Source organism: Nerophis ophidion, linkage group LG20, assembly GCF_033978795.1.
Source record: "Nerophis ophidion isolate RoL-2023_Sa linkage group LG20, RoL_Noph_v1.0, whole genome shotgun sequence".
NCBI lineage: Eukaryota > Metazoa > Chordata > Actinopteri > Syngnathiformes > Syngnathidae > Nerophis > Nerophis ophidion.
Window position 1 is genome coordinate 30273352 of NC_084630.1, and position 20181 is coordinate 30293532.

The 20181-nt window shown below is 37.9% G+C and overlaps 1 protein-coding gene across 2 annotated transcripts; it reads right to left on the reverse strand.

Moving 5' to 3' along the window:
* Positions 1–3622: 3622 nt before the first annotated feature.
* On the reverse strand, positions 3623–19254 carry zp3c (zona pellucida glycoprotein 3c). 2 transcript variants are annotated; one of them, XM_061880964.1, is made up of 8 exons: positions 18623–19254; positions 18442–18548; positions 11566–11669; positions 6766–6943; positions 6562–6679; positions 6397–6494; positions 6258–6331; positions 3623–3826 (listed from the first exon to the last, which is right to left on the reverse strand). In XM_061880964.1, the coding sequence occupies exons 1-8, from the start codon at positions 19199–19201 to the stop codon at positions 3660–3662; spliced, it is 1425 nt and encodes a 474-aa protein (XP_061736948.1). In that variant the 5' UTR covers positions 19202–19254; the 3' UTR covers positions 3623–3659. The 2 variants fall into 2 exon arrangements, with proteins under 2 accessions (XP_061736948.1, XP_061736949.1); XM_061880965.1 differs by having other exon boundaries at positions 6397–6491; positions 18623–19252.
* Positions 19255–20181: the final 927 nt, after the last annotated feature.

The following is a 20181-nucleotide window of genomic DNA, read 5'->3' on the forward strand; positions in this document are numbered from 1 at the left end:
CGGGGAGAACATGCAAACTCCACACAGAAAGATCCCGAGCCTGGATTTGAACCCAGGACTGCAGGAGCTTCGTATTGTGAGGCAGACGCACTAACCCCTCTGCCACCGTGAAGCCCCAGAACAGTACATTTTGAACTGCATTGTGGTGAGTGTGAAATTTGGTGGAGGAGGAATTATGATGCGGGACTGGTTTTTCAGGAATTGGTCTTGGCCCCTTAGTTCCGGTGAAAGAAACTTTGAGTGTTCCAGGACACCAAAACATCTTGGACAATTCCATGGGATGGCACTTCAAGATCATATGAGAGTAAAGTCGAAGGTAAGACAACAGAAACATGCACGCCGACGCTTAAATCTGTGCGCCAGGCTGTGAATTGAATCACCAGCGCATGTGTGTATTTAATTGATTTTATTTTCATTTCTGGTCGTCCAATATGTTTCTCCGTCCGTCCATCGCCTGTCTTTGCAGCCCAAGCACAGATCCTGCAGCCATGTGTGGAACAGTCAGTTTGCACATCCTGAAACGTGCTAAATAAAACACAAAATAGTGCTTGCCAAACAGTGATGAGTGTTGATAAATCACATTGCAAAATAATTCTATTTGCATTTTCTCCTCCTACTGTTGTGGGCGTTTTGAAGATCAGTATACATTTTGCATATTAATGAAGACGGACACAAAATTGATTGCACGTCTTATTCTGCTCACTTAACAGACGCAATCCACTTTGCACACGATTACTAAATCAGCTCTGCGTGTGCCATTAGGTTTGCACATGTTTTAGTACATGAAACTTTGACTAAATCAGGCCTTTGGTCTCAGTAATATACTGGACGTGCTCTCACTTATAAAAAAAATAAAACTTGTGACTTTTTCCAACTCAAGAAAAAGCCAGTTCAGTATAGTTCTTAACTCTGAATCAGCACCAAGAGGACATTAAACTTGAAAGGAAGTAAATGTGCTAACACAGTTTCTACATGTGAACCAGCATGTATTACCTTTCCAAAAGCAGCACTTCACCATCAGGGCGGGGTGGTGAGTCCCGGCCCGCGCCGTGTCCAATTTCCGCGGGTCGACAGCAGAATTCGAATGGCAAAAGGCGCACGATGGCACGGCACGCTGACCGCTGTCAGACATGTTTTTCTGTACATGAATTCCTTACTTGCTGTCCTCAAAATGCAGGTAGTTTTAAGGTTAATTATATAATATACAAATAATATAACTGTAGATGTGAAATGATTTATGTGCAATTGAGATGGAGTGCTGTGAAATTTGTCTTGTTTGTTCTAAAGTCTTGTCAGCTGTTAAGGAAACTGATGGTGGCAAAAAAATATTTTAACTAAATTATTGCGTTCAAATGATTATCAGATTAATCACTTTTTCATTTGGATTAATGATCCATCCATCCACCCATTTCTAACGCTTTTTCCCTTAGGGGTCGCTGGTGCCTATCTCAGCTACAATCGAAGATTATTTAAATTAACTTAAGGAACATACATAAAACATACAAAATAAAATTGTCAGAATTTCATACAGGAACCTTTTTTTCAATGCATTTTCATTTGTTTTCTGAAAACTTGATAACAGTTTTAAATTTATTTTAAGTAGACATTAACAAGTGAGCACTGGCTTTGCAATGACTTATTCATTGACCATACTGACCTAACAACCTTTCTGGTACCCATAAATTGCATGATTAATTTTATATTTCTTGGTGATTAATCACTTGGGTTAACTTAACTATAACATGAATTGATTAACGTGGACCCCGACTTATTCCAGTGTTACCATTTAGCGGTCAATTGTACGGAATATGTACTGTGCAATCTACTAATAAATGTTTCAATCAATCAATCAACTTAATTTTCATTGACCTAAGTAAAACAATTTAAAAATGTTCCTGCATGACATTCTGACAATAAAACTGAATTGGTGTGAAAATATTGGTCTTAAGTTAATTTAAATAAAGCAAGCAAACAATATCTTGTGATGAATCATGGTTAATGCAAATTTAAAAATGTTAATGCAATTAAAAATTCATCATTGGACAGTACTAAAAAAAAATGTAAAGCTAAATACAACAATGTAATAGTAATTCAAGTATTCACTCATTGAGTCCTACTACACACAATTGTCTATTACAAAAAAAAACGTCTTGGACGTAATGAAGAAAAACTGCCACAAAAGTACCAATCCCACCACGCTAGTATCGATTTAATACCAATATCTACATCGGAATCCATACGATCGATATTTAGATGTATACGTGCAGCCTTACCAGTTGAGGAATTCTACTTGACCACAGTGTAACTTCTATTAGGGTTATTAATTGCGTTCCTATCCAAGGGCAGGCAGAAAAGTGGTGTAGAAAATGTGACGTGTGAGTGGGAGGAGTTAATGACAAATTAAAATAACGTTATGACCACAGAAAGGATTTTGTGCCTTAAAGGCCTACTGAAATGAGATTTTCTTATTCAAACAGGGATAGCGGGTCCATTCTGTGTGTCATACTTGATCATTAAGATATTGCCATTTTTTTGCTGAATGGTTTTAGTAGAAAACATCCACGATAAAATTGGCAACTTTTGGTCGCTGATAAAATAGCCTTGCCTGTACCGGAAATAGACGATGACGTCCCCTGTGTGAGGGTTCCTCACATCGTTTATAATGGGAGCCTCCAACAAAAAGAGCTATTCAGAGCGAGAAAACGATATTTTCCCCATTAATTTGAGCGAAGATGAAAGATTTGCTGCTGAGGATATTGATAGCGAACGACTAGAAAAAAAAAAAAAGGCGATTGCATTGTGAGCAATTCAGATGTTTTTAGACACATTTACTAGGATAATTCTAGAAGATCCCTTATCTGCTTATTGTTTTAATCGTGTTTTAGTGAGATTTTAAAGATTGTAAAGACATACCTCGAGGTCGGATGGCTGCGGTGAACACGCAGTGTCTCAGAGAGAAGCCGAGGAGCCAAGCTCACAGCTGCCTTTTTTCACATGACAGCTGCTGCAGGACGACGAATAATCCATTGATGGCTCCGGTAAGTTATATATCACAATTTCCCCATCCAAAAACATGCTGGTTGACGTAGAGAAAACATATTCACTTGACCGCTCCGCTTCACAACAAACAAACACTGGCTGTGTGTCGGTGCTAAAGACAGCCGCAATCCACTGCTTTCCACCAACAGCATTGTTCTTTATAGTCTCCATTAATAAATGAACTAATTGCAAAAGATTCAGCAACGCAGATGTCCAAAATACTGTGTAATTATGCGGTTAAAGCAAACGATTTTTAGCTGTGTGTGGTGCAGCGCTAATATTTCCTGACAGTCCGTGACGTCACGTGTATGCTTCTTCATTCCGCAACGTTTTCTACGAGAAACTCGTGGGAAATTTAAAATTGCAATTTAGTAAACTAAAAAGGCCGTATTGGCATGTGTTGCAATGTTAATATTTCATCATTGATATATAAACTATCAGACTGCGTGGTCGGTAGTAGTGGCTTTCAGTAGGCCTTTAATCTTACTTTCCACCTTGTTAATAAAAGCTTGAGTTCCGACTATCATGGCCTTGTTACAGCATGACTGCATGTAGATGCAATTAATATATCGAAAAGCACTGATGACTTGGAGTCCTTTTATTTCTAAAAAAGTAATCATTCATGTCATTGTGTCCCAGTAACTGAGGAAGTCTCCATGCTGCGTCATGTCCTCCAAGATGGATGTTCCCCAGCTGGAGGATGTCGGCGACAGCTCAAACTCAGGTTTCGCATCATCACCCTTGAAGTTCACCTTCCAAGACGGACTTGAGACCACATTGCCAGTAGCTGTTGGGAATCATTTCATCATATCAGTACATGTTTTTACACACTGTGTAACTATTTGTGAATTGTGCTTCCTCAGAAAGTAAAATAGACAATACTGCTTGAAAGTGTGACCTGGAAAGGCATTGCATTGTGGGTATTGCTGGATTCTGAATCGCTTATTTACATGGCTGAATACAAGACTGTTTTTTTTCTTTGACAAGTTCAAAACATGACGCAAATGTGTGGCATTAACAACACATTCTTCTCACTTACAGCATAAAAGCAAAGCGGAAGGAAGCTGAGTTAATGAGCTAATGAAGACATGATGAACAGCCTGGATAGCAGCCCTGAGACGATCAAACATGACTTCACCTGGTACATGTTGCTGTGTTCACGGCATTTTCAGACTGGTAAGTTTCAATCAAAGCATGTTTTATTCAGTTGCTATGTTAGCGTCAGCCGAGCAAAGCATACAATAATTTGAGAAAAAGCGTGTCTGTTTACTTTAAGTCAGGGGTCCCCAAACTTGTTGACTTAAAGGGCCACATTGGGTTAAAACAATTTGGCCAGGGGCCAGGCTCTCTGTGTGTGTGTATAGATAGACAGATACATAGATAGAGAGAAAGAGACGGAAAGATGGCTCTATATAAATATTTTTTTTAAATATATTTATTTTTATTTAACTTTGGACTTCCCATGGGCCAAACTTTGGACGCAGGCAGGCCATAGTTTGGGTACCCCTGGTAAACTTTTTACTCATAGAGTAAAAAAAATGAGGGAGGGGTATTTTCAGACCAGTAGCACAGTGATCAAAGTATTTAAAAGTAGTCATGGGCTTGTTTTTGGGGGGGAAACCTGATTGTGAAATGAGGCTGGGCACCCTCACGCCATCTTAAACTCATAGATGACGACATTTGAATGGAGGACAATGAGCTAGCATACTTTGCATTCTGAAATTCTTCACTGGTAATAGAACTGACTTAAAATATATACCGTATTTTCCGGACCATAGGGCGCACTGCTGATGAATGGTCTATTTTTTATCTTTTTTCATATATAAAGGCGCACCGGATTATAGGGCGCATTAATGGAGTCATATTTAATTTTTTTCTAAATGTAAAACACTTCCTTGTGGTCTACATAACATGTAATGGTGGTTCTTTGGTCAAAATGTTGCATAGATGTTTTACAGATCATCTTCAAGCCGCTTTCTTGACAGTTGCTTCAGGATGCGCCGTTTTGTGGGCGGTCTTATTTACGTGGCTCACCTTCGGCAGCGTCTTCTCCCCGTCATTTTTGTTGTAGCGGTGTAGCGTGCAAGGACGGGAGTGGAAGAAGTGTCAAATGATGGAGCTGTTTTCATGACATTCAGACTTTACTTCAATAAGGGAGCCGGATCTCCTCATTCGGAAACACCACAGGAACTGTGTCCCGTGAAAAACCGTCCGACCGGAACTCTTAAACAACTAAAGTTCTTTGGGTGAATAATGTAAACTCACCACACCGATATGTTGTAGCGCTTGCACGGTGAGTTTACTGACGGATATAAGTGGAAAACCATCTGACCGGAACTCTAACAACTAAAGCTCCTTGGGTGAATAATGTAAACTCACTACACCGGTATGTTTTAGCGCTTTCATGGCGAGTTTACTGACATATATAAGTAAGAAGTTTACAGAGGATGAATGAAGCTTATAAACTACGTTGTCGCCACGGACTACAAAGGCGGATCGCACATTTTTTCAGGACTAATGCACATCCCAAATACAGATCAGCAGGTACCGGAACTTAAGAAAAGTTTATTTTGCATAATATTGCGAAACAAAACGGCAGACTATGTCTTACCTTATATACACACTATAATACTCCTATGTTTAATGCGCCAAAAATACTTCAAGCGGTGTGGCTTCATAGCTTACCAAGTCGTACTAAAACATTTTGATATATTTTTGAGCGTCATGTGTAATGTTCTATATTTTTAATGGAGCATTTAAAATGGCGGTGTTTACTCCACTTATCTCTTATGTTTGACTGCCATCTACTGGTCACACTCATTACACCATGTACCAAATAAAATAGCTTTGAGGTGGGTAAGCTCTGCAAAACTTATTCCTTACATTAGGTACACCGCGTTATAAGGCGCACCGTCGAGTTTTGAGAAAAAAAAATATATTTTAAGTGCGCCCTATAGTCCAGAAAATACTCTTCTATATTGGACGTGCTCATATGGTTCAATTCCACCAATTTAACTTATTTTTTCCGAGGTCCTTGGAACCGGGGACAGTGTGTCTCGGTGCAGTACCTGGATTTCTATGTTTTTTTACAATCTATTTTAATCCAGTATGTTGCTCTCCTCATTACCGTGGGTACACTACAGCCATGTAAACACAACAGACATCCAGCAAAAATGGCTACCCACAATGCATTGCACAATCACGAGCTCCATTGGTACCTTTTGGTTGTGACATGCAGGAGGAATCAGTGCAGCAGGCACACACATGATCTTTGCCGTACAACTCCTTCCACCTGAACCAAACACTTTAATTATCGACTGAACCAAAATTAATGTGTAATTTGTGGCGGGAACTCACTTTTTAGCTGCATGATCAAAATGACACGCCTTTGATCTCGGAGTTGGCGTGCGATGGGCCATAGACAGCTCGCAGTGCAGGTAGAGCTGCTGAAACTGCTTGGGAAAAAAAAAAAGTTTTTTTGTTTTTTTACACTTTAGAGGCGCGTAATCAAACCGATCGTACCGGTGAGGAAGTAGCAACCATGTCCTTGAAAATGAAGGCGCTCACGCGGAACTTTTGGACATCTAAGGGACCCTTGAGGAACAAGGACTGTGTCGTTACCTCACTGTCATACATACAGCTGCAATGAAAGCACACATAATTGGTTCATGTTAAAATATCTCAATATATAAAGTAAGAAACAAAAAAGAGATTTGATCAATTTACCCTTGGTTGTCGATAATGGCGTATTTCGGTTCCGAGTTAGGATCTCGGGACGGCGTCATGAAGCACTTCTTAATGTAAAGCCTCAGGTCCGTGGGTCTGTCGTCAGCTCGTTTCACCTCAAAGTACATCGGCTCTCCCAACATGAATGATTTGTCACCAACAATTTGGTTCCCTGATGCTTAAAACAACAAGTGAATACATTTCGAAACAAACATGGGAAGTACTGAACTGCCACATTCACGATTATTGATCTCTGATTGTTACATAATGACATATGCCTTGTTTTGTGTGGCCCCAATTTGGTCTTTATTATTACTAATTAGTAGAGCTGTCCAATAATGGCTTCTTTGCCGATATTCCGATATTGTCCAACTCTTAATTACCGATTCTGAAATCAACCTATACCGATATAGTCGTCGAATTAACACATTATGCCTAATTTTGTTGAGATGCCCCGCTGGATGCACTAAACAATGTAACAAGGTTTTCCTAAAATAAATCAACTCAAGTTATTTAAGAAAATGCTAACATGGCACTGCCATATTTATTATTGAAGTCACAAAGTGCATTATTTTTTTAACATGCCTCAAAACAGCAGCTTAGAATTTGGGACATGCTCTCCCTGAAAGACCATGAGGAGGTTGAGGTGGGCGGGGTGTATATTGTAGCGTCACGGAAGAGTTAGTGCTGCAAGGGGTTGTGGGTTCTGTTGTGTTTATGTTGTGTTACGGTGCGGAGGTTCTCCCGAAATGTTTGTCATTCTTGTTTGGTGTGGGTTCACAGTGTGGCGCATATTTGTAACAGTGTTAAAGTTTTTTATATGGCCACCCTCAGTGTGACATGTATGGCTATTGACCAAGTATGCTTTGCATTCACTTGTGTGTGTGAAAAGCCATAGATATTTGATTGGGCCTGCACGCAAAGGCAGTGCCTTTAAGGTTTATTGGCTCTCTGTACTTCTCACTATGTCCCTGTACCACTCTGTACAGCGGCTTTTTAATAAGTCATACATTTTACTTTTTTTAAAACTGATACCGATAATTTCCGATATTACATTTTAAAGAATTTATCGGCCGATAATCGGCAGTCCGAGATTATCGGACATCTCTACAAATTAGGGCCTGAGCAGCAAACGCTGCGAGAGCCCTATTGGAATAGTTTCATGCATTTATTTTTCTCCCCTTTTGGTCGCATTTTTAAGGCCATTGACAAGTTTGCAGTTTGGGAAAAAAAAATTTCAGTGACGTACCACCTGCGAACATTTTTTTAATTCAAGTACCCCCTAATCAGAGCAAATCTTTTTTGGTTGAAAAAAAGAGATCAAGTAAAATAATGTCATCAGTTTCTGATGTATTAAATTGTATAAGACTGAGAAATATTGCTCATTTGTAGTGGTCTTTCTTGAACTATTTGGAAAAAAAGATATAAAAATAACTAAAAACTTGTTGAAAAATAAACAAGTGATTTAATTATAAATAAAGATTTCTACATAGAAGTTATCATCAACTTAAAGTGCCCTCTTTGGGGATTGTAATAGAGATCCATCTGGATTCATGAACTTAATTCTAAACATTTCTACACAAAAAAATACATCTTTAACATAAAAATTTATGGAACATGTCCACAAAAAAAAAAATCGAGCTGTCAACACTGAATATTGCATTGTTGCATTTCTTTTCACAGTTTATGAACTTACATTCATATTTTATTGAAGTATTATTCAATAAATAGATTTATAAAGGATTTTTGAATTGTTGCTATTTTTAGAATATTTTTTAAAAATCTCATGTACCCCTTGGCATACCTTCAAGTACCCCCATTTGAGATCCACTGCTCTACCGCTCCTTTGAAATTTAGAAAAAAAAATTGCCCCATCACCAGATTAACTAAATTACACATGTAAAAGTCTTAAAAAGTCATATTTGAAAACAAATAAGTTGGTTTCTGCCTACCATTTTTAGGCCAAAAACAGTGGTCGTACTTTAACAAAATCCTCCTAAGGACTTTGTCCGAATGGACCACGGTTAACATGTCTGATTACATACAGAAAGGCAATGGTAATTTTGCCTATGCTATAGGATGTGTGGGTGTGGCCTTCCCTACATCTGCGGTCCCCTCCAAGGTTTCTCATTGTATCCCATTAGATTAGAGTTTTTTCTTGCCCTGATGTGGGATCTGAGCAGAGGATGTCGTTGTGGCTTGTGCAGCCCTTTGAGACACTTGTGATTAAGGGCTATATAAATAAACTGATCGATTGATTAATTGATTGATTACTGCACTTAAGAGGATTGGCTCTCCTTCCTAACTGTCATGAGGCTTTTAGGTTGGGGTCCAATCATGACTACACGTTAATATCAACTCCAATGTCACCCACCTGTGGTGTGAATTTATAACAGTCATTACTTCCTTTCACATGCTCTGATCTTCCTGAAATTTCAGATGGATGGTTGGGCATTGGGAAGAACATGTGTCACGTGTGCCTGCTGACTCACATGACCACCGAGATGCAATCTTGTAATGTCTCCAAAATTTTGTATGGAATAAACTTTAAAGGCCTACTGAAATGAGATTTTCTTATTAAAACGGGGATAGCAGGTCCATTCTATGTGTCATACTTGATCATTTCGCGATATTGCCATATTTTTGCTGAAAGGATTTAGTAGAGAACATCCACGATAAAGTTCGCAACTTTTGGTCGCCAATAGAAAAGCCCTGCCTTTACCAGAAGTATGTGCGCGTGACGTCACGAGTTGTAGAGCTCACATCCTCACATTGTTTATAATCATGGCCACCGGCAGCAAGAGCGATTCAGACCGAGAAAGCAACAATTTCCCCATTAATTGGAGCGAGGATGAAAGATTTGTGGATAGTAAAGGACTGGAAAAAAAAAAAAAAAAAAGGCGAGGGCAGTGGGAGCGATTCAAATGTTAGACACATTTACTAAGATAATTCTGGAAAATCCCTCATCTGCTTATTGTGTTACTAGTGTTTTAGTGAGATTATATTGTACCTGAAAGTCGGAGGGGTGTGGCCACGGGTGTGGTGACCTACAGTGTCTCCGGTGGGAGGAGGTAAGAGGGTCCGCAGCTGCAGGAGGACGCGAGCTCCACTCATGTCTACGGTAAGAGCCGACTTATTACCACATTTTTTTAAAACAAAGTCTGCCGGTTGACATGTGGTAGAGAACCATGTTTGCTTGACCGCTCTGTTCCAAAGTAAAGCTTCACCTTCGGGAATGTAAACAAGGAAAACACCGGCTGTGTTTGTGTTGCTAAAGGCAGCTGCAATACACCGCTTCCCACCTCCATCTTTCTTCTTTGACTTCTCCATTATTAATTGAACAAATTGCAAAAGATTCAGCAACACAGATGTCCAGAATACTGTGTAATTATGCGACTAAAGCAGACGACTTATAGCTGTGATCGGTGCTGGAACAACACGTCCGCTACAACCGGTGACGTCACGCGCACGCGTCATACGCGACGTTTTCAACAGGATACTTCGCGCGAAATTTAAAATTGCAATATTGTAAACTAAAAATTGCAATTTAGTAAACTAAAAAGGCTGTATTGGCATGTGTTGCAATGTTAATATTTCATCATTGATATATAGACTATCAGACTGCGTGGTGGTTAGTAGTGGCTTTCAGTAGGCCTTTAATATGACTTTTGACTTTTTTAAAAGATGGAATTAACATACACTATATTGCCAAAAGTATTTGGTCACCTGCTTTGAATAACATATGAAATTGAAGTGTTATCCCATAGGGTTCAATATGACTTTTAGCAGCTATTACAGCTTCAACTCTTCTGCGAAGGCTGTCCACAAGGTTGTGGAGTGTGTTGATATAAATTCTCTACCATTCTTCCAATAGCGCACACCATAATTCCTCCTCTACCAAATTGTACACTAGTCAGAACGCAGTCCGAAATGTACCATTCTCCTGGCAACCTCCAAACCCAGACTCGTCCTTCAGATTGTACTAATTGGAAGGTCACATGAAGTTTGGAGCTCTGTAGCGACTGACTGTGCAAAAAGTCAGAGTTCTTTGCACTATGCACTTCAGCATCTGCTGACCCTTTTATCAGTATTTGTGGCCTACCACTTCGTGGCTGAGTTGCTGTTGTTCCCAAACTCTTCCATTTTCTTATAACAAAGCAGACAGTTGACTTTGGAATATTTAGGAGCGAGGACATTTCACGACTGGATTTGTTGCACAACGCCCCCAAGCTATACTGATTACACGCAAAGATTTGCTTAAGGGCTTTAGTCGTTTTGTATGAAGTGTTTTAATTACGGCTGTCAAACGATTGGTTTGGTTTGAATCAAATTAATCACATTTTGGGATTTGGATTAATCACAGGTGATTACTTGCTAGCATAATTAACATTTTATTTTTAAAATCCCCCAATATTTGTGCACAAACGCAATTTTATTGACAGAATGCCATTCAGAAACATTTTTAAATATTTAACTCGAATGCCTGTCTTTTATTTGCAAAAACTTGGTAACTGTTTTATCTAAAGTTCTATCAGACTATTTTGGAGTCAAATTTGCCAGCGAGCACACCACTCATTGTTCATCACAAACCGTATAGCAGTTCAGGTAAGAGAGCTTGCAAAACAAACTACATGATTAATCTAAGTGTGTTTGTGATTAATTTATATTTGATTTAATCACATGAGTTAATGATTTTGACTGCCCTAGTTTTAAATACATTGTTCCCTATCCCCTATATTAAATGCACACCAAAGTTGATTTCTAACATGTAGTGTTAAGAGTGGAAGAGGCAAACCATACCATCTTGTGAAGTGAGGATGTAAGAATGTTTTGGTCTGAGAGCTTTGTACACCGTGCCTTTCTTCAGTTGGATGGAGATGCCAGGATTGAAGGAGTGAAAATGGCTGCAGAACAAACATTAAAAAGGTAATGCACACTGACAGAACATCCTATTTATCATAAACCAGATAATATTTTACCTCAACTTATGAGCTCTGCTTTATGTTATACTTTAAAGAGGGTTATATTATTTTGTCTACATTTAAAACACTTCTTTGCGGTCAACACAACATGTAATGGTGGTTCTTTGGTCAAAATGTTGCACAGATTATGTTTTACAGTCCAATTTGAAGCCACTTTCTGACCGTTTTTTCAGGATGCCCTGTTGTGCGAGCTATCCTTTTTACGTGCCTCCACTTCGACTGTTTTGTTGTAGTTTTGAGCGCTTTTATATCAAGTCCACTATATGTTCATTTGTATTTAAAAAAAAGGGCAACAGCAGGGTATAACAAGAAGATACAGAAAAAGAGGTTTATCGACTACGGAATCGGCAAGGACTACAGTGGCGGACGTGCACAAATTTTCAGGACTTATGCAGATCTGAAATGCACATCAGCTTGTACCAGAAGGCAAGAAACGGTTTTGCATAATATTGTGAAACAAAACGCCAGCTATGTTATCCACACACCATAGTAATACGTATATCTCTGACTACGGTAGCCGTAAAGGGCCCACAATCCATCAAGCGGTGCAGCTTCAAAGTGATACTAAAATATTGACAGATTTTTGAGTGTAATATTCTTTATTTTCAATAGAACATTTAAAGTCTTGGTGTTGTTTACTGGGGTCATATTGCAGTCTACACCTACAGTGGGGTAAAAAAGTATTTAGTCAGCCACCGATTGTGCAAGTTCTCCCACTTAAAATGATGACAGGTACACTTCAACTGTGAGAGACAGAATGTGAAAAAAAAAATCCAAGAATTCACATTGTAGGAATTTTAAAGAATTTTTTTGTAAATTATTGTGGAAAATAAGTATTTGGTCAACCAGTCAAAGCTCTCACTGATGGAAGGAGGTTTGGGCACAAAATCTCACGATACATGGCCCCATTCATTCTTTCCTTAACACGGATCAATCGTCCTGTCCCCTTAGCAGAAAAACAGCCCCAAAGCATGATGTTTCCACCCCCATGCTTCACAGTAGGTTTGGTGTTCTTGGGATGCAACTCAGTATTCTTCTTCCTCCAAACACGATGAGTTGACTTTATACCAAAAAGTTCTATTTTGGTTTCATCTGACCACATTACATTCTCCCAATCCTCTGCTGTATCATCCATGTATCCATTTTGGTATAAACTCAACTCATCGTGTTTGGAGGAAGAAGAATACTGAGTTGCATCCCAAGAACACCATACCTACTGTGAAGCATGGGGGTGGAAACATCATGCTTTGGGGCTGTTTTTCTGCTAAGGGGACAGGACGATTGATCCGTGTTAAGGAAAGAATGAATGGGGGCATGTATCGTGAGATTTTGAGCCAAAACCTCCTTCCATCAGTGAGAGCCTTGAATGGTTGACCAAATACTTATTTTCCACCATAATTTACAAATACATTTTTTGAAATTCATACAATGTGAATTCCTGGATTTTTTTTTCACATTCTGTCTCACAGTTGAAGTGTACCTATGATGAAAATTACAGACCTCTGTCATCATTTTAAGTGGGAGAACTTGCACAATCGGTGGCCGACTAAATACTTTTTTGCCCCACTGTATATCTTATGTGTGACATGCCTCACAACAAGAGGATAGCAAAAAAGTAGCTTCCTGTTTACAATGGCGGACTCGTGCAAAGCTCTTCTGGTAAATTTCTACCATACATGAATAATCCGCTGATGTCACCAATGAGGAAAAACGTCTCATTTGGGGCAAATTCACAACGGCTCGTTGGTAAAAATGAAGGAAGGCAAGATTGTGTTTTATGAATTTTTCCACCAGGGTTTAATTTTAAATTGTTCATGACTTATGTAGATCCAAAATACACTAAAACAGGTACCAATAGGAAAGAAATGTGTTCTTATTCATCCAGGTCATTCAATTGATCGCAGCTGGACTGTTTGGTTTGTCTTAGAAGACGTCTCGCCACTCATCAGAGTAGAGTTCATCGGTTCATGCTCATAGACTTTGATTGGTCAGATCTAGAGGACAAACTCATTAAGCCTACTCGAAAAGTCTAAGACAAACCAAACAGTCCTGTAGCGGTCGATTGAAAGCCCTGAGAGAAAGAAAAATTGGTTTTGCATAATAGATAGACTTTAAATTGCAGGCATCATGTGAGTCACAAGCCTCCAGGTCCTCGAATAAATGAGTGAGAATGGAACACACTTTTGTCTGTCATCCACCGGAATTGAAACAGTCCGTGCAAAGGACAAGAAGTAGATGACCGAATCAGAGAAACAAACCATTAAAAACATGTCTTCCCGGTTAACGAACCCCAAAAGCCGCAACGTCAGTCTGCATCCCACACAGCCGGTGTTCTGGCGAGACGTGTTCCTCATTGGAATTCATGCGCCACTCGCATTTGCCTATATCCATGACTTTAGAAAGTGCAGAAAACATCATCCTTTTTAAAAGGAATCGTTCATGCAAGTACAGTTGTAACATCAAATAAAAGGGGTGTCCGTTACACTTCCCATACAGATATTGGAGCCTTGAATTTTGTCCAATACCTGTTATTATCCGATACAATGTCAGCACAAATCATAGAACATGCTTTTTGTATTTTGTACTGTGGAATGTTAAAAAAAGCTTTATCAAGTACTCAGAACAATGTTAGGTGTGGAAGTGTTAGAGTTAATTTGTTTTTTTGCAGTATATTGAATGAGGGCATGGTGCAGTATATTGAATGATGCAGACATGGTTGTTACTGCATTTTTTTTTTTTTTTTTTTTTTTTTTTATAAACGCTTCTGCTTTCCATGTGTAAGTAATATGAAACTACTATTTGATACTTGTTTGTATTGAGAAATATGTTTTAGACTGCAATATTTTCCAATTAAGGACACTCATTACTTATGTCTTAACCTACTCAGTGGCCTAGTGGTTAGAGTGTCCGCCCTGAGATCGGTAGGTTGTGAGTTAAAACCCCGGCCGAGTCGTACCAAAGTCTATAAAAATGGGACCCATTACCACCCTGCTTGGCACTCAGCATCAAGGGTTGGAATTGGGGGTTAAATCACCAAAAACGATTCCCAGGCGCGGCACCGCTCCTACCCACTGCTCCCCTCACCTCCCAGGGGGTGGAAAAAGGGGATGGGTCAAATGCAGAAGACACATTTCACCACACCTAGTGTGTTTGTGACGATCATTGGTACTTTAACTTTAATCATGGGTCCCCAAACTTTTAGACTCGGGGGCCTCATTGGGTTAAAATAGGTCTATGTATGTATGTATGTATGTATGTATGTATGTACTGTATGTCTTTATGGGGTCTCCTAGCCGCTCAGGCAAATCATATTGTCTAAAAATGCATTTTCCCATTGATGACATGACATAATCACACTCTTTTAGTCAATTAGTGCGTGATATATATAGATAGAGATATATATCACGCACTAATTGACTAAAAGAGCGCAATTATGACAATCGCGCTCTTTTAGTCAATTAGTGCGTGATATATATATCGATATATCACGCACTAATTGACTAAAAGAGCGCGATTATGACAATCGCGCTCTTCTAGTCAATTAGTGCGTTATATATATACATCTATATATATATATCTATATCACTAAGAGCACGATTATGTCACATTATATATATATATATTTATATATAATGTGACATAATCGTGCTCTTTTAGTCAATTAGTGTGTGATATATATATATATCACACTAATTGACTAAAAGAGTGCGATTGTGACGTTATCTATCATATATATATATATATATATATATATATATATATATATATATATATATATATATATATATATATCACACACTGACTAAAAGAGCGCGATTATGATGACAATCGCGCTCTTATAGTCAATTAGTGCATGATATATATATATCATATAGATATATATATATATATATATATATATATCATGCACTAATTGACTAAAAGAGCGCGACTGTCATAATCGCGCTCTTTTAGTCAATTAGTGTGTGATATATATGGATATAGATAGATAACATCACAATCGCACTCTTTTAGTCAATTAGTGTGATATATATATATATATATATATATATATATCACGCACTAATTGACTAAAAGAGCACGATTATGTTACATTATCAATGGGAAAATGCATTTTTAGACAATATGATTTGCCTGAGCGGCTAGGAGACCCCAAGAGTAACAAGCAGTAGGAAATAGATTAGATAAGACATTTCTTTAAAAAAAATTGAGACTTCCCGCGTGCCGGATTTTGGACGCTGGCGTGCTGTACTCAGCCCCACGGGTTGTGGTTTGCTGACCCCTGAGCTAAACTTCACCGCTGCCGTGTATTTTTTTCTACACTTTTATTGTAATATTTTCAGAATGCGTTTGTTCTATTTTTGGTCCAAATAAGACAAAGAAAAATCTGTAGTTGTCTTTATTTTTTTGTTTTAATGCCATTATTTTTACAGTCCGGCCCGCATGCACACATTCATCCCTCCATGCGATCCCTTGCTAAAATGAGTTGGACACACCTGATGTACAGTATTACAGTACATGTAACGGCTGCAGTTTAAAATAAAGACTCAATCCAGCAGAAAATAGACATTATATATCAAGAGAGGTAGCTAACATGCAGTGGGACAAGTTAAAAAACAAACTCGTCCAGTTTTGCACAAAATAGATAGTTCTCTACCACATGTTGCAGTAGTCCTGCAACATGTGGTAGAGAACTATCTATAGTTTTAGATGCCAGCGGATATCATCCTATACTTATATCAGATTGGGACACCCCTACTAAAAACGCTATATCTTATGTATTTTGTCATTTAATATACAGTAGATCATGTTTCACACAACAAATGATCAAATGTACGATCTTGGTTGTTGTTTTTCTTGGCCAGGGAAACTAAAAGTTTCCAGCATGCCCTTGCAGCACTTGATGGTTGACATCTTCACATGAAATCATACAATAACTAGATGAGGCAATTACTGAAGGAATTGCGTGTGAATGCACCAATGCTGAAGTTGAACTTAAATCTGGGATTTTCTTTACAATTGTTAAAGTACAGCACACAATTCCCAAACAGGCTGCATATTTTGAAGTTGGAACAGTTTGAATCAGATGAAAAATGTGGGAATTGTGGAACTTTGAAGAATGTCCCATGGGTTTCAATGGGAATTTCCCCAAAATGTGGTAATTTCGGGAAAAGTAGGATTTTTGGGGAAAAATGGTTAAAAATGTGAATGGTCTGAATAACTTGAAATGGTTGGTGTTGGAAATGTTTTAATCTGTTGATAAATGAAGTAGTAACATGTTGAATTGAGAAATGGTAATAAGGAATTTCTGGAAATATGGGAAAACCGGGAATTTTTCCAGTTTAAAAAACAAAATTTGTTTTTTGTCCTAATTAAGGGGATTGCTTTGACAGTGGAATGGTTTAAATGCATTGAAAATGTGGATGGGGTAGTCGCCAGTAAAAAAGGGTGGAAATTGGGCTTTGAAAAACCAGGAATTCTGGAAAATCCTGGATTTTTTTTTTTCAACTTGGAAAAAAGCTATTTAAAATTTTCAGGATGGTGAAATGTGTTGAAGGTGGAATGGTTTGAATTGGTGGAAAAATGTGGAAATGGAAGTTTGAAAAATGGCCAATTCATTTAGAACGGGAAAAATGTCTCGGAAAACCTGGAAATCTGGTAATTTTTGGAATTTGTCAAGGGAAAGCCCCAGATAACCGAATAGGCTGAATAGTTTGAAGTTAGAACGGTTTGAATCGGGTGATAAATGTGGAACGTGTAGCGTGCCAAAATCTGGAGAAGAAGAAGTTGGAGAAGTTTAAAAAATAGATGGATTTTGGTGTAGAAAAACCACACATGTGAATGCTTTGGAGCATTCACACAATAAGTCGTACATTTGATTGTTTAATAGGTTTTAGTATAAAATATGTATATTAAATAGCAAAATACAGTGTCATTTCTTGTAAAGATTGTACTGACATTAAAGATTTATTTAAAAAAGGGATGCACAATTCCCAAAATTCCTACACATGCACAGATGCAGGGGGCGCATTAATTGCAATTCGGAGCATGCTTGCAGATTTGATTTGAACTCATTTTAATATGTGGGACTGATTTGTCGTTCAAGCCGTGGAACCAAATGAGCTCTAAAGTTGAGGTACCACTGTATATTGTGAAAAAAAAAATATATATATATATATATATATATATATATTATTATTATTTTTTTTTTTCTGGGTCTGTTTAACTGTTTTCTTAAAGCAGCAATGTTTACTAACAATACTTGAACTTTCCCCCTGAAAAAAGAAAATATGGTATGTTCGTCAATTTTACTATCCCCGTTTACGGCATATACCAGGGGTCTCCGAACTTTGACTCTGGGGCCGCATTGGGTTGAAAAAAATGTGGCTTTATGGACAATATGATTTGCTTGAGCAGCTAGGAGACATCGAGAGTAACAAGCGGTAGAAAATAGATTAGAAAGGACAGATAAAAAAAATATATATATATATAATTTTTTATTTTTAACTTGGGACTTCCTGCGGGCCGGATTTTAGATGCTGGCGGGCCGTATCAAGCCCGCGGGCCGTAGCTTGGGGACCCCTGGCATATACCATACAATATTTCCAAGCGAACATATAATTAACTCTATTTCATGCATTTGCTTTAAAAGGAATGCAGTGATAATTTAATACCTCAAAAAACAGGTTCTTACCGTGGATATTTGCATTGCAGGGGAATGTCAAAAGGCATGTCTCGTACTACTGGAGTAGTTGGCTTGTAGTGGAGCACAATACTGACAAACATTTCGTCTTTATTACTCTACAACACAAACGTTTATAGGAATTATTGCACGCTAAATGGTTGAACATTGTAAAAAAAGGAAAGGTGCTAACCTCTTTTTTGAATCCACAGTCACTTTTCAGCAGGTAGAGAAGGTAGTAATGGTCTGCAGTGCCTTCATTGACGGGACAAACACCAAGTCGCAAGTCTTTGAACGCCTCTGGAGTTGAAAAGAGCTCCCGCCTTACTCTCACGTACATTCGGTCGACATGGCACAAGACATCAACCAGCTTAGACGTGCTTGTTCCACCAGGTGAGGCAATAGGGGGAGGTGGTGCTCGCAACATTTTTTTTACTGACTCGGGGACGGGTCTGACACCCTTTTCTGGCCTAAATAACTCTTTCGGGTCCTGTGAGACGGAGACAATTCGATACCAGTGACCCTCTTTTCTTTGAGGTACTGAGGATCTGCTTTTCAGGAATGTCACATCAGATATAGGAGAGCCAGGTACAAGGTCTTGGTACACTTCTTCATCAGGCTCTGTCTCCATCTCTGCCTCCACTCTGTCCCATTCTGCATCTGCCTCTTCAGTTCCAGGAACACTTGGAAAAGGATTGGGCCGGGCGGAACAAATGAGAAGTAACAATAGCCAAGCGTGTTTCAACCTCATTTTCTTACAGACCTTCTTCATTCTACGGCTGACTCCTCAACTAATCAGTGGCACTGAATCCCAGCTGCAGGTAAGGCCAATTGGAGGTGGGCGGAGCATTCCAATTATCTGTATTGGATCAATACTAGCTTGATTAGAGTGATATTTTTTTAATAGTAGTCTATTTATATTTTCACGAATAACCATGTAATTTTTTTTAATCATTATGTTCTATACATATGTAGTATGATAAAAATAATATTAATAATAATACTCATGATAACAATATTAACATAATCAATTAAAATTATACCATATATATATATATATGTATATATATATATATATATATATATATATATATACAATAGATGGATGTATATATATGTACACACGTACATACACACACATATTTGAATATACATATATATATATATATATATATGTGTGTGTGTGTGTGTATATATATATATATATATATATATATATATATATATATATATATATATATATATATATATATATATATATACATATATACATATATATGTGTGTGTGTATATATATATATATATATATGGATGTATATATATAGATAGATAGATGGATAGATAGTACTTTATTTATTCCGTCAGGAGAGTTCCTTCAGGAAAATTACAATTTTCAGCACAATCCCATTCAAGATCAGACAAACATTACAGGGAGACAGAACAGGATCGCTGACGGGTCTGCCGGCTTCCAGCGCCCCTTACAAAAAAGATGACATACAGGTAAACATATATATATGTATAAACATATAAACATATATATATATATATATATATATATATATATATATATATATATATATATACAAATGTGTGTGTGTTCACACAAATAAGTGTAACATTGTTTTTGTGCATTATTGTTTATGTTTGCCTAAACTATTTCTCCTGTTTTTTTCTGATTATAATAATTACTATGAGCAAAACAATGGCAGAATTCACAAATATCCTCAATGACATTAAATATATGTTTATATA